This window comes from Gekko japonicus, unplaced genomic scaffold, assembly GCF_001447785.1.
Source record: "Gekko japonicus isolate JY-2015 unplaced genomic scaffold, Gekko_japonicus_V1.1 scaffold708, whole genome shotgun sequence".
Taxonomy (NCBI): domain Eukaryota; kingdom Metazoa; phylum Chordata; class Lepidosauria; order Squamata; family Gekkonidae; genus Gekko; species Gekko japonicus.
The window spans coordinates 472,744-494,140 of NW_015170295.1; the positions used below are offsets into that span (position 1 = coordinate 472,744).

General features: G+C 45.1%; 1 protein-coding gene across 2 annotated transcripts in view; it reads right to left on the reverse strand.

Annotated features, from left to right (window-relative positions):
- Positions 1-21,397, reverse strand: part of POU6F2 (POU class 6 homeobox 2) — a 408,372-nt gene that overhangs the window by 359,230 nt on the left and 27,745 nt on the right. For both annotated transcript variants that reach the window (XM_015417914.1, XM_015417913.1), the window contains exon 2: positions 2,771-2,778. In XM_015417914.1, the coding sequence (XP_015273400.1) occupies positions 2,771-2,778 (8 nt within the window). The remainder of the gene's footprint in view (positions 1-2,770; positions 2,779-21,397) is intronic.

A 21,397-nucleotide genomic window follows, 5' to 3' on the forward strand; every position in this document is an offset into this window, starting at 1 on the left:
CCTCTCCTCCTCCTCCTCTTCCTCCTGTCTGCCTAAAACTCAGAACTACCACTGTCTTGCTTCCATGCATCCCAACTGGGAGAGGGGGGAAGTTACATTCAAAGTACGTTCCCGATAGCAAATAATGGAAACACTTATCATTTCCTAATATGATTCGATTTTTACTTCCAATATTAAAGAACTCAAATCAAAGGGGTTTTTTGTGTTTGTTTTTTTTAAAAAATTAATATACAACCCCATTTCTGTGGTCACCAGTGTTTCTTCTACTAAACTGGATGGGTAACCCATTCCAATGTGAGTGTTCTATGTGTCTATTAGAATCCCTGTATTCATAAGATTGTTGGTTCTGATTATTTAATATTTTCTTTCTACATCTTTTATCCCATTGATCATCCCCCAGAAATAAAGGATGTGCAGTATTAATCAATACTTGTATGATACATCTTTTAAATTTTAGAATATGGTTTCATAGAAAACACATTTTCATGCATAAATTGCATCTTCTCTGGATGTATTCCCTTACGCATACTATATTCCCTTATGCATACTATATTCCCTTATGTGTGTCTCCTATCTCTCCTTATATATAATTAAATAGTGGGTGCCAAAGTTCTAAAATGCACTCCTTTAGTGTATGGACGCTTGAACTGTCAGTCAGAAGACGCTGGCTGGGTTGACTGGCTGCTTTGTGCAGTCCCGCCCAATGTTTCAAGGTCTTTTGCATATGGAAGCTGATTGGACTTCACTGCATTCCACACCTCAAACTCACCCCACTCCCCGCAAGGCAGTTGGAATGTCAGTTGCATATGGAACCTTCAAGGTCTTTTGCATATGGAAGCTGATTGGACTTCACTCCATTCCACACCTCATACTCCCCCCCCCCGCAAGGCAGTTGGAATGTCTGGTGGTGTGTAGGTCCCAGGAACATGTTTTAAGAGCTGCCTGGGGGATTATGGACCATTCACACACTTTCAACCTTAACATACCTCATAGGGGGAGAGGAGAATGATGACAGCTGCTTTCCCTAGGCAGAGGCTGGGGGGGGGAGTGCCTGTTGGTAGGCAACTAAGCTTGGTCCTGTCACCTACTTTGGCCTTTGGGAGAAAACACATTGGGGCCAGTCCTGATAGGGTTGCCAACTCCAGATGGGAAATTCCTGGAGATTTGAGGGATGGAGCCTGAAGAGGGTGAGGTTTGAGGAGGGGTGGGACCTCAGACAGGTACACTGCCATAGACTCCACCCTCCAAACCAGTCAGTCCCACATAGGGAACCATTGTTGCCAATCTCCAGGTGAGGGCTGGAGAGCACTCAGTATTACAACTGCTCTGCAGAAGGGAGGGCAGAAGTCAGCTGAAGTCAAAGGGGCAGATAATGGTAGGTTGGTGGCTAGCTGGGAAGGAGATGGGGTTGCCAACTACATGCTGACAAATTCCTGGGGATTTGAGGGGTGGAGCCTGGAGAGGGTGGGGTTTGCAGAGGGGTGGGACCTCAGACAGGTAGAATGCCATAGACTCCACCCTCCAAACCAGCCATTTTGTCCTGGGTAACAATTGCTGCCAATCTCCAGGTGAGGGCTACAGATTACTCACAATTACAACTGCTCTTCAGGTAGCAGAGATCAGTTCCTCTGGAGAAAACAGTGGACTCTGTCATTATACCCTGCTGAGGTCACCACAGCAAATTGACACTGTTTGCCCAAAGCCAGAGCACTCCCCCAGAGCCTCTTTCTAGATCTCGTTGTATTGCTTTCACAACGGGCTTTACTGCTAGTATATATATAATTCCCTTATGTATTGGCCATTTCCAGCTCTCCCACTGGCTGCACAGTGTGCTCCATCAGCCATTGACCCATCAACTGCCACTCAAGAGTATTTGCGTGCCATTGGCTGGGGGCTGGGTCCTCTCCTCTCCCCCGTCCACTGCCAGCCTGGACACTTCCCTCACAGAATAAACTATCAAAACAGCTGTCTCTCCTGATGAAGACACTTCTTCTTGGCTCCTGTGGGACTAACGTTTCCCTCAGTGGCTGTTGCTAGGCAGCCACGCTTGGTTCTCTCAGTAAAAAGGCAAAGGAAGGAAGCCCTTTGCAGGCCTTTGTGGGGAACTCAATGGGGCCCATCCTGAAGAGGGTTGCTAGCTCCAGATTGGGAAATTCCTGGATAATTTGTAGTGGAGTCTATGAAGCTAGAGTTTGGGGAGGGGAGAGGCCTCAGCTAAATAAAATGCCATAGAGTCCACCCTCCAAAGCAGTTATTCTCCAGGGGGGGGAGCTATTGTCTGGAGTTCAGTTGTGATAGGTAAAGGTAAAGGTTCCCAGCGATATTCAGGCTCCACCTGGAAGTTGGCTACCTCCATATCAAAGACTGTACTTTTCCTCCTGGGGAACCATTGCTGCCAATCTCCAAGAGAGGGGTAGAAATCACTCAAAATTAAAACTGCTCTCCAGAAGGTAGAGATTGGGGCAGATAATGGTAGGTTGAGGGATGGCTAGGAAGGAACCTGCCAGCTCCAGGTTGGGAAATTCCTGTAGATTTGAGGGGTGGAGCCTGGAGAGGGTGGGGTTTGAGGAGGGGTGGGACCTCAGACAGGTACAATGCCATAGACTCCAGCTTCCAAACCAGCTGTTTCCTTCTGGTTGCTGCCAATCTCTAAGTGAGGGCTGGAGATCACTGAGAATTAAAACTGCTCTCCAGATGGCAGAGATCAGTTCCACTGGAGAAAATGGCTGCTTTGCAGGGTGGACTCTGAGTCATTATACCCTGCTGTCACTTCCCCTACTGCTTGGGTCCCCACTGAGGAGGAGAATGACTGTACTTTTCCTAGGTAGAGGCTCCAGGTGTGAGGGGGAGATGGAAAACTGAAGTTAGAGGGGTAGATAACGGTATGTTGATGGTTGACTGGGAAGGAGATAGGGTTTCTACCTCCAAGACAGGTACAATGCCATAGACACTACCCTCCAAACCAGCCATTTCCTCTTGGGGACCCATTGTTGCCAATCTCCAGGGGAGGGCTGGAGATCACTCAGAATTACAACTGCTCTTCAGATGGCAGAGATCAGGTCCCCTGGAGAAAACGATAAGCTCTGTGTCATTATACCCTGCTGAAGTCACCACAGCAAATTGATGCTGAGTGCCCAAGGCCAGGGCACCCACCCAGAACCTCTTTCTAGAGCTTGTTGTATTTATTTCCACAACAGGCCTTATTCCTAGTACTTTTATATTTCCAAATCAGAAAAAGCCACTGATGGCTGATTATGTAACTGGACCTGGTGCCTTGTTCAGCCATACAAACTGCTCTATCTCTTGAGTGAGATGGGTAAGACAATACTTGGAAAATAGAATAATAAAATATGTGCTGGACTGGAGCCTATGAATATATTGTGTGTACACTCACATCTGAAGCAGCTAAATAAGTACATTTCATTGTGCATGCACATAATGTTCATGTGCTAGAAACTAGCAGCCCACTGCTAGTTACATCTGGCTTGTCAACCAGATGTCTAGCCGTTTACTCAGGATAAGTCAACCCGGCCATGCAGATCCATGTTTTTTGTAATCTTGTAGCTGAATTACTATGACGCACTTCACAGGGGTCTGCCCTTAAAGACAATTTAGAAACTTCAACTGGTATAAAATGTGGTGGCCCATTGATTACCAGTGACGATCTGGTGTGAATAGTTGTGATTAAACAGCTACATGGATCAGTTTTTAGATTCTGAAGTCAATTTAAGGTGCTGGTTCTTACCTTTCAAGCCCTTCACAGCCTGGGACATGCATAACATAGAAGGGCCCTCTCTCCCCATACACCAGCAAGCAACAGCTGCACTCCTCTGGTTAGCTGCTCCACACATTACCCTCATCTAAGACTGCCTGTTTCACTTCCACCTTTTCTGTGATTGTGCCCACAGTGTGGAATGAGCTATCAGAAATGGTGAAGCAGATTTCCTTTCTTCCGGTATTTAGGCTGAAGTGTACGGTTGTATTGTTTGCCAAGGCATTTAACAGTGCTTGGCTTATAGCTTCATTTTATTATGTGGTGGTTGATTGTGTAAACTACCTTGGTGTGATTTCTGAGGAAAAGCAGAATAAAAATTAATTTGATTAAATATGTAAGTAAAAACTCCCTGAGGTACATGCTGTGGAAAGATAGGTTGAATCTAGTCAGCCTGTTCACTCAGTCTTGCCCAGTTCCCCATCCCACACAGCTTTTGTATCTGTAGAACCCATGATTCTTAGCATAGTCTTAGCATAGCATAGGGTTGCCAGCTCCTGGTTGGGGAATATCTGGACATTTTGGGTATGGATCCAGGGGAGGGTGGAGTTTGGGGAGGGGTGGGACCTCAGCACAGTATAAAGACACCACTCTCCAAAGCTGCCATTTTCTCCAAGAAAAGTGATCTCCATAGCCTGGAAGTTAGTTGCAATTCCAAGAGATCCTCAGGTCCCAAATTGGAGTTGGAAACCCTATTGGTGGTCAAAGAGTAGGGATGCCATTCCCCAGTTGGGGGTGGGGGTCCCCCAATTGTTGGGCCTCTTCTCCTCCATCAGCCAGCTGGCCAGCAGGGGAAAATCCCTCCGCCAAAGTGATGTAATGACATCATACAGAAGTGACATCATCACGTTGGTGACACCATGCTGTGACGCTCTAGTGTTTTTGGCAAAACTATGGTAACCATAGAGTTTTGCACAAAATACCAGAGTGTCGCCGTGTGATGTCACCGAAGTGATGATGTCCTCCCCCTCCCACTCCCATAAAGTCCACTCCCCTGCTGCCGGGTTGAGTCAACCTAGCAACCCTATCAAAGAGGGGCCCTCCTTTCTTTTTTATCAACAGAAAAGCTGGTGTGAACCAACCCTGCATCTGCAGCTATTTCAAAACATGATAATGTACGCTTTTAATGTGCAATGTATGCAGTGTAGGTATGTTGCTGCTTTGGGTCCCTGTTGGGGAGAAAGGCAGGGTATAAATGAAGTAAGCAAGAGAGCAGGAACCAAGACTGTCCCCTGGATTGGTGGCCTGAGTTACGGTGAATGCCTTGGGAGGTGCAGGCACAGAAGCAGCAGAGGAAACTCGAAATGCATGAGTCTCACTTTAAACTGCAAATATATCAACAATGCAAGAGTGGGGGGTTTGATTCAAAAGGATAACAGGCATTACGGGAAATCTGATTTTCAAGTATGTTGTGTGCCAGGAGAAGGAGGAGGAGGAGGAGGAGGAGGAGGAGGAGGAGGAGGAGGAGAAGGAGGAGGAGAAGGAGAAGGAGAAGGAGAAGGAGAAGGAGAAGGAGGAGAAGAAGGAGAAGAAGGAGGAGAAGGAGGAGAAGGAGAAGGAGGAGAAGGAGGAGAAGGAGGAGAAGGAGAAGAAGAAGATTGAATTTATACCCCGCCCTTCACTACCCAAAGGTGTCTCAGAGTGGCTTACAAACTCCTTGTGAGGCAGGTGGAGCTGAGAGAGCTCTTGACAGAAACTGCTCTTTGTCAAGAACAGCTCTCATCAGAACTATGGCTTGCCCAAGGTCATCCAACCAGGTGCAAGTGGAGGAGTGGGGAATCAAACCCGGTTCTCCCAGATTGGAGTCCACGCACTTAACCACTACACCACTGCTAACTGCCTGACCCCCTCTCATATCACTTGAGCTCTTTGAAACAGCACAGTCTTCAAGAAAGGCCGGGATTGGATACCCTCCTAGTATCAACCACTTTGTACAGGCTGTGCAAACTTCCAGGTAGCATAATAGAGGGAAGGAACTCTTTTGTGGTCCAAAAGAAAAACTATGAGAAAGCATGTTACTTTAGTTATCTAAGAGATTTTTTTTTAAAAAAAGATACTTAGCAAGGAAAATGGTAATGTTGAGAAATTGCAGGTATTTTATTTCATAGGCATACATTTCATTATTAATTTAAAAGCCAGTTCAATAATACCAGTAATTCTGCCAGGCCAGAATGATAGCTCCACTTCAAAAAGAAAAAGAAAAAAGAGAAAGGGGGGGGGGGGACCAATGAAAGTCATAGTAGTGGGTAAGTGTAACCTCTTTTTGTCTGGCATGTTTTGGACCCTATTGAGAGGTGATATTTTATGATAGAATGTGTTTTTTCTAAAACTTTATTAAAGGTTTAATAAGCTGCCTTTTTGATACAATCAGTTTTCAGACCACGAATGGTGAGATAAAAAAAACCAAAGGCAAAAAAAGATGGTGTGAATTAATCTAGATCAGCATGGATCACCTGCATGTACCAGACCAGCGTTCTAGCCCATGAACTAAAACAAACAATGTTCCCACTCTACTAGTGGAGTATCTGAAACAAAAACAAGTCTAAAGCACAAGTAGTTTAGGACATACTGAACACCACACCACCTCTTTAGTAAAGGACTAAGTGTCTGCTTGTTGGTGTTATAACTCACAGGACATGTCCCTTAAACACATGCTTTGGGTGTGTCCAGTCATTCAGTTTTTCTGGGAGGAAGTTATTACTCATATCAATTTGTATTAGAATTGTCATTGATTTTTAAGGATGCTTATGTCCTTTTAAATTATCTGCCTATCTTGGAGGCTAACTGATGATCAACAGAAACAGAACCTCCATGCCCTTACTACAGCTAAAAGACTTGTATCACAACACTGGAAAGATAAATGCCTACCTCCTGTAACTAATTTTTAGATATATGGAAACCTTTAAAGAAACGTAAGTGTAGATCTGCCACCAGTGTTGTCATATTTTTGTTTCTATTTTATATATACTTTCATTTTATTTAGTTTCTGGATTTTGAGGGGGGGCTTGTTCTTTTTCTGTTTGTTTGTTTTTAAGAAAGATTTTTTTTTAAAAAAAGGATATGAACCCAGGACTCTCATATCCAAGTAATGTCACTTGGATCTCATTGGCTGCCTATGGATGAAGGAAAAGTCAAAATTTTGGTTCTAGGGTCTCTGCATAGCTATACATTGGTCCTTTCCGCACTAGACCTTAAGTCCTGATTCAACCCTGTCCCCGAACTTACATTCTACACTACACTCGAGTTCACCCCTGTAATTATCTCGGAGTATTTTTTGTTTCCACCTTACATTGAGGTCACCCCGGTTTTGCCCCACACTTGTCCTGGGATAAACGGATGCTGTTATAACCAGGGATAAATGCAAGGTATTGTGTTGTGAGCTGAACTCTGATAAAACCAGGGATGAGATCCAAGTGCAGAAAGGATTAGCTCATTTACAGCTAGGCTTGCCAAGTCCCCCCGGGAGGCGGGAAACCCCCGCCCCAGAGGCCCTTTCTCCACCCCTGACGGATCGGGGCCCGGGGGGGTGTTGGGGGTGGGGCTTCCCCCACCAGCCATCTGGCCGGCGGCGGGTAGAACCCCCCAAAAAACGGGGGACCCCTGGCAAACCGGGGGGGTTGGCAACCCTATCCCCCGCTGCGGCTCAATTCACACTTGGCAACCCTATTTACAGCCTATATGGCATACTAGTGCATACCTTTTGAGAAATACCTCCGTGGCCAAATTAAGCTTGATCTGGTTTGTGTAGTTATTCATTCAACTTGCTACTGAACAACCTGGTGACTCTACCGGTCTCTCCCTGACATTTTTCAAAGCTTCATAAATCCCCTGGGATTCCATATTCTGTCAAAGGAGTCCAAAGACTGACAATTTGTTTCAGGTCTGTGTGTGCTTTCAGAGCTGTGCGGGAGCAGAGAGAATCCCAGAGCTCTTTCCTTAAGGCAAAATGTCCTGCTGTTCATAGAATAACCTCAGTGGTCCGGCACAACCCAAAAAAGGGTATGCAATTAGGATGGGCTCACAGTCCTTAATTTATAAATGTGCAGCCTGTTTCGGTAGCATCTTTTTTGCCGTGCCGAGCCCCCTATGCCTCCTTTCAATAAGTGAGACAGGAGCACCTAACAACTTGCAGACGTCTGTCTTTTAAATTGCCCTAGAGCTTTTCTTAGGCAAGGATGGTAAAGTTCTGCTCAGTTGTCTCTCTCCCTCGTGAAAGACGGAAGCAACCTGGAAACAAGGAAAGGTGTTGTGTGCCGGTCCCTGCCTCAATTACTCTCCTTGTCACCCCTTCACCACACCTTCTCAGGAGGAAGAAAGAGTTGTATAACCCTAGAATGAGAAACGCTGAGAACCTTCTTGATAGGAATGCAAGACTGGCTCGATGGAAATCCTCAGAAAAGTCTACTTCCCTGATGCTGAGTCAGACAACTGGTCCATCAAGGTCAGTATTACCTACTCAGTCTGGCAGCAGCTGTCCACAGGACAGGGGACCCTGGGGAGGGTGGAGTTTAGTGAAGGGACAGAGCTGAGACGTGAGGCCATAAAATCTGCCCTCCAAAACTGCCATTTCCTCCAGGGGAACTAACCTCTGCAGTCTGGGAACCAGCTGTAATTCTAGGAGGTCTTCAGGCCCCACTTGAAGGCTGGTCACCCTAATATACGATCCCAGTCTGGAATGCTTCTTTAGGCTAAAAACGCCCTGCTAATAGAAGACCAACACAGCAAACAAATTGGGTAGGCAGGTGGGTGGGATGTAAAAACCTTTCTCTGTGCTAGGCCAGTTTTCTGTTTTTATGAAGGAAAGTACAAAGTTGGAAATTGTTTACCTCATGATGTGAAGTCTGCTCATTGTTACCTCATTCTTCTGCTTATTTGAACTGGGCCTAAGACTTACATGCCCGCCCGCTTGTGGTAACTACTCCATCCATCCATCATCTCTCTACCAATCTATGTCAATGACACTAGCAACTCAACTACATTCGATGCTTACTACATAGCTAATTTTCATAGCCTGGTTCCTATATCTTCCTTCCATTTGCACTCTGTGGTCCCTCGGTCACTGGATATTTCCCTCTAGTGCTAGGTAGGTACTTTCCCCTCAGAGCACCTAACACACACCAGCTCCGGAGAAGCAAGCTGTGAAAGCTGGATGGAAAGCAAAGGATCCAAGCCCATGTTTGTTGTTTTTTTAATGAGGGGTGAATAGTCAGTCTTCAAAATCACATGACTGAGGCTACACATAGTCAGACTACACATAATTTTAGGGTCATATGGTAGGGATCCCAAGTCCCCCCGGGGGGCGGGGAAACCCCTGCCCCAGAGGCCCGTTCCCCGGCACCGCCGGATCGGGCCCCGGGGGGAACTCCACCCCGACGTGTGCATCACCCGGAAGTGATGTGGCATGCCAGGCATGCTGGGGGCGGGGCCCTGGCCATACAAGGGAAAACTCTATGGTCTTCCCTTGTATGGCCGTGCCCCTGCCCCCAGCGTGTCAGGCCTGGCATCCTCCCGTCACTTCCTGGTGACGTGCGTGCAGCGCACGCGCACAAGACGCCGGCTGGGAGCCCCCCACTCCCGGCAAAGATACACTTGGCAACCCTATCATATGGGCAGAAAGGCAGGATACAAACGTCTAAAATAAATAAATAAATAATAAATTAATTAAATAAAAAGTAGCACAATTCCTCACAATGTATGCCATTATTACCACTATTCGATGTTGTTTCACCAGGCTGCTGGAGACCTAAAAGGGATACAGTCATGTTTATTCAGCGCTTTTCCTGTACACTGATATCTCTTCACTAGAAGAAGAAGAAGAGGAGGAGGAGGAGGAGGAGGAGGAGGAGGAGGAGATTGGATTTATACCCCACCCTTCATTCAGAGTCTCAGAGGGGCTTACAACCTCCTTCCCTTCCCCTCCCCACAACAGACACCCTGTGAGGTAGGTGGGGCTGAGAGAGCTCTGAGAGAACTCCACTTAAGAGAACAGCTCTGAGAGAACTGTGACTGACCCAAGGTCAACCCAGCAGCTGCATGTGGAGGTCTTCCAGATTAGAGTCCGCCACTCTCAAACCACTACACCAAACTGGCTCCCTCAGCATTCCTCATAACAACCCAACAAAGGAAGCCAGCATTAATCTCCTATTGAAGGAAGGCTGAGGATGAGTGAAAGTGCTTAATCTAAGGCTACTTCATGGGTCCATGGCCAAGCAATGATTTGAATTGGGAGCAGCGGTCTTCATCTTAGCGCATGCCCTAAAGTGATATGCAACACCAGTCTTTCAACATAGCAAGATATGAAACAAGTCATGAACATCCGATAGGTGGATTTGTTTCCATCCAATAGATGGATAGATGGATAGTTTCCATCAGGGCTTTTTAAAAAAAGAAAAAGAAAAAAAGAGGTGCCAGAACTTTCAAGAGGGAAATGAAGTTTTCAGCCTGTATATTGAAAGCTCATGAACTTTTGTCAAAGAGGTTCCGGAACTCTATTCCGGCGCATTACCTCAGGGGGGAAAAGCCCTGGTTTCCATCCAATTGATGGCTTTGTTACAAACGCACACAGAAGACTCCAGAGGGGAAGCTGAAAGAGAAAAGTGATGCAAAGGAGTGAAACACAGGGGGAATTTGGCCAAAGCTGCCTGTGTCCTCTTATACAAAGTCCAGCTTTTCAAGGTGAGGTGTATCTTCTCACCACCTTCTCCACCTCAGTTTACCCTCCTGCTAGTACAGTTTCAGGCTAATTCTACCTTTGTTGGGCAGAGCTGTATAACAAATAAATGAAATGATGTCTTCCTTGAGTATCTGCAGACTTAAACTGGTTTTATAGGCGGTCCTTTCCAGGGAATCGGAACATTACTGTTATGCTGATCTTTAGCATATTCTCCCACACCCAACCTACTATTTCTCAGGAGTCCTTTGATGGAGGCATAACAATTAAAGGGGTGCATTGCAAGGTGCAGACACAGTTAATATGAAAACCAGGTATGACACACAGTCACGACCTCTTTTCTCGGTCCTTACAAGCCCTTTAAGGTGTGTACCCGCCTAGTGGATTCAAAGTTAAATGAATTTCGGCATCCAAGTAGGGTTGCAAACTCCGGACAGGGAAGTTCATGGAGATTTGTGGGTGGACCCTGAGAAGGCTCAGTTTGGGGAAGGGAAGAAACACAGCATACCACAGAGTCCACCCGCCAGAGTAGCCGTTTTCTCCAGGGAACTGATCTTTGTCGTCTGGAGACCAGTTGCAATTCTGGGAGACCTCCAGACCCCAACTGGAGGCTGGCAACCCTACACTCAAGCCGGAGGCAAGGTTTGGGGGGGGGCAAAGAGCTTGCGTGCAGGCTGGGTAACCCTACTCAGTTAAACTCTGAGCATACACCGCTAACAACATAGGACCTTGCAAGAAACCCTGTGGCGGGTGGGATCCTCTGATTCCCTGCTATTAAGTTGGATTTCATGGCTCCTTCCCTTCCGCCAAGATCTCCTTCAATGGAGAATGACTTCTTCTGGCAGAGAAAGGCTTTCTAGGATGGAGAAAACGTCTTCCTTTGTTGAAGGATGTCTTTTGAGTGACTTGGTGGAAGGGAGTCATAGGATCCAACATGGTGTGTTTTTAAGTTTCCCCTGCTAGGGAGGGTGAGCTCTGTCAGCTAGAACAGCGAGGATGACAGCTGCTGGACAGTTCCCTGCTTCCCTGCACATTGGTAATCAATGTTGCCAAAGCAACAGTGCCCACAATTTATGTGACAATTCACACATTGTGCAAAACAACAACAACACAGTGCGTGTCCCCTTCTTTTGGTGCTTGATCTGCCCCCCCCCCCAGTACATCCATGCCTGGATGCATGGAACAAATTTAGAAGGACAACTGGAATGCAAAAACTGGTTTCTACCTGCTTTTACAGGACTATTACGAAAATGCTTGCACCCAGTATTTAATTCCCCTCTACTTTAAACTAGCTGGTCAGTGGACAAAGGCACTCCTATGTGTTTTCCAGAATCCTGCTTTGCAACGAGGCTGAACAAACAAACAGCATTTCTGCCGTTATCCAAATGCCATTCAGTAAAACTCCGTTAAGAAAGTTTTCTGTTATTTTGGCTGCAGAAGCCGGGGATGTATAATTTGTACATTCCCCCATCCCGGATTACTGTTTCCTGTACGGTAACCAATCCTTATTGGCTCACATCCCAATCCTAACACTACTTCACAGTGGTCAGGCCCAGATCCACTATAATCAGCAAGAGTTTTACCGCTCCCTTTAGCAGGTCGCAGGCAGCCCCTTAAAGAAATGTTGCATAGCACCACAAGGCACACTGTTATGTTTTCAATGCCCATGCGGGCGCAGATATCACGGAGCAAACGTTTAGGATTTTGCTACTAAGAATTAAGAGACAACTCTCCTCAAAAAGAAGGGGCTGAAATATCCAGATTGGCTCCAGTCTTTCCACTTCAAAATATTCCGTTCTTTCAACGAGTCAGGCTGCAGACCTAAGAACATGTTCCTGGGAGCAGGCCTCCATTGAATAACATGGGGCTTCCTTATATATACTTTAATGAAAACATTTTAATCCAGAAGAAAAAATAGTGGCGTCTTTCCAAATAAACTGGCAACAACATCTTTGGGAAAACTAACATAAATGTGTCATTTTAATGCCTCCTAATCACACAAATCGATACCCTGGATTTTTTTTTTGTACTTGCACATGACCTTCCTCAAATTATCCCTCTATTTTGGCTGAATCCGAATGAGCGCCGGCAATTTGATAAAAAAAAAAAAACCCACACTAAGTGTGTGAAATGAGGGGCCCTCCTCGCTTCTGCCAGACTTCTCTTGACAGCGTGATGATAGAAGCATCACATCCCTCGAAGAGTAAATGCAAACTGACAAGAGATGAGCCTTTAGATGTTGAATATAATCTTGAATTGTGCTTGAAGTGTCTTATTATCTTGTCTTTTGATGTCTGAAGGGGTGGCTCATTGTTAGAAAAAGGGAAAAAGCCCCTTGCGCATCTTTTGCCATCTTTTTTTAAAAAAACATTGTTTGGCCTTTAACAACTGCTTTTCCAACTAATGTCCATTTCTCCTGACAATAAATATGGCAGGTCTTCAGCAAAGTGACAAACAATTTACTTTACATGCCAGGCTTTTATGGGTTTTGAGAGCTCATGTGGAAGCGTATTTTAAAAAGCATTCGGAAATTAGCACCATTACAAATGTTAAGACGACTGAGGTTTCGGTGTGTATGAATGTATTGCGACTCGTGGTACCGTGGTCACTCGTTACTGCCATTTCTTGCTGTTTCCGGGATTTTTTAAAATAATGTCTTCTTACACCACCATCAGGCGGCTGCAGAAGATCTTTATTCTCCCTTTGCCGACAAGAATGGCTAATAAAAAATAAAAGAGCAGCATGCAATAGCCTTCTACTTCCAAAAGATCACTTTATTACAGCATGAAATAGTATTTTTATCATGACCAATCCACAGTGGAATTAGGGTTGAATCCACCCAGCTTTTCCACAAGTCGATTCTACAGCCCCCCCCCCATGCCTTTGATACAGGTTGGTCCCATAATCCCCAGCACAGCCTTTTTTGGTGGTCAAAGGAAAACCTTTATTCCTTTTTTATCAGTGGAAAAGCTGGTTGGATCCCACCCTTACAATGACATTCTAAGCAGGTCTACTTAGAATCCTAGTCAGGTCTATCCAGCAGCGCTTACTCCCAGGAAAGTGTTCTTAAGAGGACACTGTTATTGTGGGTACAGTTTTATATACATTCTATCTTTCAGTCAATCACAACTACATTTTCTTCCTCCAATCTACTTATTCCCCTCCCTTAAACGTAGAAATGTAATGATAAATCAGACAGCGCAATTTCTTAATAACAAGCACTGCAGTCCTCCATAGAGTTATGCCAGTCTAAATCCATTGACTTCAATCATCTTAGACTGGAATAACTCAGAACAGGACTGTACAGTGACTCCCACAGGACATTCTATTTCTGTCGCCAAACTAGTTTTGCCAAAGCAGTCAACTTCTGCTTTCCATGTCTTTGTGGCTCTGAGGATCCATAAGCATTCTCAAATGAATCGTAAACTGTTACAAGGTTCAGGTTATTGCATCATTATAAAAATGTATTGAATCACTACAGATGACAAGGCATTGTGGGGTCTGTGGTACTCTATTACAACTACCACCTAACATCTGAAAAATCATATATAAACAAAATTTAAAGCAGTAGGAAGCTGTCTTTTAGGGAAACCACATAGTGTTTTTTTAATCAAATGAAATGTGCCCGGAACAAGAGCATTTTTAAAAATACTATATGAGGAATCAGGACTGGTAAGAATGAAAATTATTCTTTAAAAATCACTTGGAATAAGATCATATTTCATTCATGTGGAGTTCTTACATCGGCTTTTAAAACAATACAAGCAAAATGAATGCTTCCAGTTACTCTCAAAAGGGTCCAGTTTAAAGAAAGTTGGGCCCATTCAATTTCCAGTGAAATAAGTGGAGCTAGAATGCACAGTTAAGCATTTATGACTCATTCACTTCTATGGGACACACACATCCTTGTCTTGAGGATCACAGTTACACAGCTTTCCCACAGTAATTCAGGCACAACATCTAGGAATCTGGGAAATATGGCTTGGCATGTATCTTTTTGAACATTTGGACTAGAGAAAAAACACTTAATAACAGGAACTGAATTGTGAAAGCACAGACTGGCATTCTCAGATTCATAAATAGAGACCGCAATCCTAACCAACCAGGAAATATTTCTTAGGATTGCCACTGGAGAAGTGGAGAAAAAGAATTCACAGTAGACAGTGAGGGTATCAAGAATTAATAGCGTTTGAATGTATATGTTGTCTCGTTAACTGCATTATTCCACCAAGTACATTCAGTCTTTGACTTTTATAGATAACTAGGAGTAAGGCGCGTTGTGGGAAGAAATACAACGAACTCTAGAAGGAAGCTCCAGGTGAGTACCCCAGCTGTCGCCGGTGGGGTGGCAGAGGAAAGGGGAAAATAGAGGGAGGCAAGCCATGTTTATTTCCTTCTGCCTAGCTAAGTCATTTTGCTGCCCAAGTGGGAAGTATGGGAGGACAGCCTTATGGTAACAGGTATGGTTCCCTCCACCCCTGACTTATGTTGATTTGGGGTTATGCAGTGGCAGCAAAGGTAGAAAAGCACCTCCTCCTATGCCATGTCTTCTGGGTTCCAAGGGTCTGGAAAATGGTTCCATAGCCAGTTACAGAGTTGCCAACTCTGGGTTGGGAAATGCCTGTAGATTTGAGGTGTAGAGCCTGTGGAGGGCAGGATTTGCTGTGCGGAGGGACCTCAGCAGGGCATAATTACATAAAGTCCATTGCCCAAAGCGGCCATTTTTCCCCAGAAAACTGATCTTGGAGATCTCCAGGTGCTGCCTGAAGGCTGGTAACACTAAGGGGAGGGCCAGACATGTACATTTGAGGGGTAGAGCCTGGGGAGGGCAGAGTTTGGTGTGCAGAGGGACCTCAGCAGGGTATAATGTCACAGAGTCCATTGCCCAAAGCAGCCATTTTTCCCCCAGAGAACTGATCTTGGAGATCTCCAGGTGCTGCCTGGAGGCTGGCAATACTAAGGGGAGGGCCAGACCTGTAGGTTTGAGTCGAAGAACCCGTAGCGGGCAGGGTTTGGTGTCCGGAGGGACCTCAGCAGGGTATACTGTCACAGAGTCCATTGCCCAAAGCAGCCATTTTTCCCCAGAGAACTGATCTTGGAGATCTCCAGGTGCTGCCTGGAGGCTGGCAGTACTAAGGGGAGGGCCAGACCCGTAGGTGTGAGGGGTAGAGCCTAGGGAGGGCAGGGCTTGGTGGAGTCCACTGCCCAAAGCAGCCATTGTAATAGCTGGGAAATTTTCTGTAGGGGAAATTATGTTCTGTGACTGGGGAACACGGTGATTTCTGGGAGATCTCCAGGCCACACAGGGAGATTGGCAACTTCAGTGGCCATTTAAGGGAAGATTGGAATATGTATTTTGGCAACTCCAGTGACTGTTTAACAGAAGACTGGGATATGAATTTTACCTCAGGACATATTCAGTGACTCCCAACAGCCATAACCAAAGTGTTTAGAATGTTAGAGGGAAAGGCCAATCAGGCCACATATGCAAATGACCTATGTGTTCTGACTGGCTATTGGGGGGAGAGGAACAGCAAACTGTTTAGAATATTGGAGGCGAGACTCAGGCAATGCAGCCAGTGGATAGGGACAGCTTCTGAGTGACAGATCACAGAGCGAACCGATTTTGGAGTGAATGGAATCCTGCCACCCCAGATCAGCTTTATTATATAAGGAGAGATAATGAAATGTGCTGTCAAGTCACAACTGATTTGTAGTGACCCCCTCATGGGTTTTTCAAGGCACGAGATGAACAGAGGTGGTTTGCCACTGCCTTCCTCTGAGTAGCAACCCTGGTCTTCCTTGATGGTCTCCCAGCCAAGTATTAACCATGACCAAATCTGAGCTCTGACAAACTTGAGGCTAGTCTGGGCAATTCAGGCTGCTATACACCGTTAAAAGAAGAAGAGTTGGTTTTTATATACTTCTTTTCTCTACCCGCAGAAGTCTCAAAGCAGCTTATAATCACCTTTTCTTCTTTTATATAAGAACATAAGAGAAGCCAATGTTGGATCAGGCCAATGGCCCATCCAGTCTAACACTCTGTCACACAGTGGCCAAAAATCCCAGGTGCCATCAGGAAGTACAGCAGTGGGGCCAGGACACTAGAAACCCTCCCACTGTTGTCCCCCCCCCAGCACCAAGAATACAGTGCATTACTTGCCCCAGACTGAGAGTTCCTATCTATACTTTGTGGCTAATAGCCACTGATGGACCTCTGCTCCATAAGTTTATCTAATTCCCTCTTTAAGCCGTTCATGCTTGTAGCTGCCGCCACCTCCTGTGGCAGTGAATTCCATGTGTTAATCACTCTTTGGATGAAGAAGTACTTCCTTTTATCTGTTCTAACCCAATTTCATTCTAATCAGCAATTTCATTGAGTGCCCACGAGTTCATGTATTGTGAGAAAAGGAGAAAAGTACTTCTTTCTCTACTTGCTCTATCCCATGCATAATCTTATAAACTTCTATCATGTCTCCCCTCAGTCCTTGTTTCTCCAAGCTAAAGAGCCCCAAGGTCTTTAACCTTTCTTCATAGGGAAAGTGTTCCAACCATTTTATCATTCTAGTTGCCCTTTTCTGCACTTTTTCCAGCACTATAATATCCTTTCTGAGGTGTGGTGTGGTAACCAGAATTGCACACAGTATTCCAAATGAGGTCACACCATTGATTTATACAGGGGCATTATGATACTGGCTGATTTGTTTTCAGTTCCCTTCCTAATACTCCTCAGCATAGCATTGGCCGTTTCTATTGCAGTTGCACACTGTCACGACATTTTCAGTGAGTTATCTACTACGACTCCAAGATCTCTCTCTTGATCAGTCTCTGCCAGTTCGGACCCCATCAACGTGTATTTATAGTTAGGATTTTTAGCCCCACAACAGACACTTTGTGAGGTAGGTGGGGCTGAGAGAGTTCTGAGAGAACTGTGACTGGCCCAAGGTTACCCTGCAGGCTTCATGTGGAGGAGTGGGGACTCAAACCCAGTTCCCCAGCTTAGAGTCCACCACTCTTAACTAGTACACAAAGCTGGCGTAGCGTGGCATTACACCACACTGGCCCTTCTATATCTATTTAGAGCAGTACAGAGAGAAGGGGTATAGAAGAACGTTACTTCATAACAACAAAAAAGAAGGGGAGTGGAGAATCCAGCATCTGCACGTGGCAATTCAAAACTTTTAAAAAGAATTTAATGCATACTACAGTCCAAACTGCACATCATATCTGTCACACAATCAGCACGGAGACCTGAGTTCCCCCTAGGAATTAAATTTAGAAGTGCTGCAGCACCCAGTTTAGATCACAATAACAGGGCAGAGGGGAGGGGGGACACTTGCCTTCTCCTTGTGCCATTTTCCAGACCCAAAATGGTCAAGGGGGGGCCTTATTTGCCCTGTTGGGGGGCTACATGCGCTCCGAATGTTTGTACATGCAGCACCCAATGGGGCAAAGAAGTTCCTTGGAGCCCATTTCAAGTAGGGGAAATGGTGCAGGGGGAAGGCAAGAGGGCCCCCCCCCCCATGCTGTGGTCCTCCTAATCCAAATCAGGCAGAATACTATTTTCCACAGGCCAGTAGCGGTCCCCTTGGTGATCACATGGTAGATGTAATGCATAGTTTGGCCCTAAGAAGAAGCTGGCTATTGTATGATGCCTATTCTGCAGCCCGATGCAGGGTAACTCCATCTAAAACTAGGCTAACTTTGCATAGGATTACACAGCTTGATATTTAACATGAGCCAAGCCAAAAACATTGCCCCAGATCATTTCCAGGAATTACACGAGACTGATTCCGTTCAACAAAGAAAACTGAAAATGACCAATGTCTCTGTGGTTCTATGTCCGGTGTTATCATCAAATGTGTACATGATTTATGTTTATGATTTGATGAAGCATTAGACAGTTTGAAAAGATAAGAACAATTATATATCTGTTTTAAGATTTTTCCTGTTATAGATTTTATAAATTCTGCCTTGGGGAAGATTGTCTCCAAATATTTATGATAGGAGGCAAGAAAAGAAGAGAAATACAACACATGTAACATATAGAGACCCAGAGTGGTGCAACCGTCAGAGAAATATCTGAGAAACTCAAGTCAGAACCCCAACTCTGCCATGGAAGTTGGCTGGGTGACTTTGGACCAGTCACTGCCTCTCATCCTAACATACCTCACAGGGTTGTTGTTGTGAGGACAAAATGTAGAATGTTGTAAGCTGCTTCAGATTTCCTATGGGAAGTAAAATGGATGTGTGTAGTTGTCTAAAATAAATAACGTGCCTCATTTATTTTTTTTGCCTCCATCTCTGTTACCGCTACTGGATTTCCAATAGCTTTCTATTCTACAATAATTATTCTCTTAGATTCACGTTCCGGATAGGCATGAACAAGAGGGTATGCCTGTCTCTATCATACACTGCTTACAAGTCAACCAGGGCTGGAAACAAAATTCTGGGCTAGTTGTCTCCTTGGTCTGATCCAGCAAAGGAACTCTGATTTTGTTCTTATTTATTTATTTATTTATTTGGATTTCTATCCCGCCCTCCCCGCAGGCTCAGTTATTGCAATCAGATGTGTTTGTATTTTTCCTTACCTTTCTTACACAATATTCTGCAACTTAGATGTTTATCTGATTTAGTTTACAAAAAAAATCTCCTCCTATTCTAGACATAAATATTTTTGCAATGTATTGGAACTGATTTGGTTTACACTGTTGTCTCTGGATATTTTAGTTGATTTTACTGAAAGCACAAGATAGGTAGCCATGTTAGTCTGTCTCTCAGTAGAAAAGAGCAAGAGTCCAATAGCACCTTAAAGACTTTGTGGCAGGGTATGAGTTTTCATAAGTCACTGCTCACTTCTTCAGATACAGCTGGAATGTTAGTCCTTCTGTCTTTATATTTTGGAAAGTGGAGTGATTTCAGATGCCGAATGACAACAGCAGGTAAATGACGATAGCAGGCTTGATTAGATTAGGTGTGATATGCAGAGGGGTAGTAGGTGTGGAGAAATCAGCATTAGTAATGAGATAGGAAACCTAGGTCTCTATTCAGTCCAGGAGGATGCATTGTCTTAAGCTTCATTATCAGCTGCAATTCAGCAGCCTCTCTTTCTAATCTCCCTTTGAAATTCCTTTGTAAGAGAACTGCTACTCTTAGGTCAGCAACTGAATGTCCTGGAAGGTTAAAATGTCCCCCCACTGGTTTTTGAATGTTGTGGTTTCTAATGTCAGATTTAGGTCCATTTATTTAGCCATACCATCTCAGGTTCATACTCCCGCTTACCCTCTAATGTGGTTTTTGCCATCACATGTCAGCAATGCCCTTCCACCCTCCACACTGGACAAACAGGCCAGTCCCTAAGACACTTACTGAAAGCAGAATCACATCTCTTGCCCTTTTTACGTTCCATTATCCAAGCCAATAATACTCTCTCAGTTGCTAAGGAGCCACTCTTTGACGTTCTACCTGTGACTCTTCCCCAGTGCAGCGACCGCCCCATGTTCCAGGAAAGTAGACAGCCTGTCCATGTCATATCTTCCTCTGGCTCTTATCTGAGATATTTGCTATAGCCCTCATTATTAGGTTTCATGTGCCCCTTGACATATGTCAGAGGCCTCCATTCATGCTTACCAGGAGCCACACAATAGCTGTTTCCCTGTAGTGAGATCCCACAGAACTACGGTATTTAATTTAAAAGGGCCACATATGCAAGGGCAATCTCATCGGTCATTCCCACCCAACAGCCATCTGGCCATGAGAGAGGGTGCCAGTTAAGTAAGGTGGCAATGGACAGATCAAGGTGCCACCACTAAAAAGGGGGAGACTGATCCCTGGGGCATGTTTACGGTGGGAAGACAAGCAAAGAAATGACCCTTTGACCTTAAAATCTCAGAAAAAAAAAGAAATGGCAGTGTACAGGAAATAGGTTAAGATTTGTTTGGGGACAGAGATAAAAAGAAATGAAATGTGACAAGACTCGTCTGGGTGCCCCATAAGTACGGAAATCACATAGAGCTTGAGACATTCTGCCATGAGAATGAAGAGGTGAATGCAGGGGTCCTGAGAGCATCAGCCTTGCAATTCATCACCGCAGGCGCATCACGCACAATGGGAATGCATGCCACAGAGCGACAGATTGAAATAGGGAGGCAGTCTTGCTCTGCCCAAGTTATCTGCCTGCGCTGAAGTTCATGCACAGAGAAGCAGCTCCTGGAATAAAACAACGCGTACACTCTAGCCAAACCATACACTTTAACCAGCCAGGCTATTGCTATGAGACGTGTGCATTACGATTTTGAAGAGAGGCAATGAAAGTTGTACAGCTTCTGTACACCAGCCACAATCGGAGTTAGGAATGGTTACGTTAACCCATTGGTCTCATTGATTTACGTGTAACGGACAACTAAGGAGCCATCCTGTTTTGGATGGCGTTACATTGCAGGTTCAAAGGGTGCTATTAGTTCTGTACCTACAGATGGGGGGACAGGTGTCCTCTGCAGTGTGTAGTATCTCTGACCAACTTTTGTCGGAGCATCAGCTGCAGCCTTTGATTGATAAGTATCATCTGCCCACAGTTATCCATGCTGTCATCACGCTTAGGACAAATTACTGCCATGTGCTCTGCATGGAGCTACATGGGACTCTTTGGTAGCTTCACTTATTGTAAAATATAGCAGCAAGATAGGGCTGCCAGGTCTGGGTTGGAAAATACCTGGAGACTTTGGGGGTGGATCCAGGGGAGGGTGGGCTTTGGGGAGGGGAGGGGCCTCAGCATGGTACGATGCCAGAGAGTCCACCCTTCAGAGCAGCCATTTTCAACCAGGGGAGCTGATCTCTGTCTCATTGAATGTTAACAAAAAGCAAATTTGCATATCTTTAAATAAAAACATGTATGTAATATTTGTTCATATCCTGTGGATCTCAAACACCTGATGCTTATTCTATGTAGCTCTTAC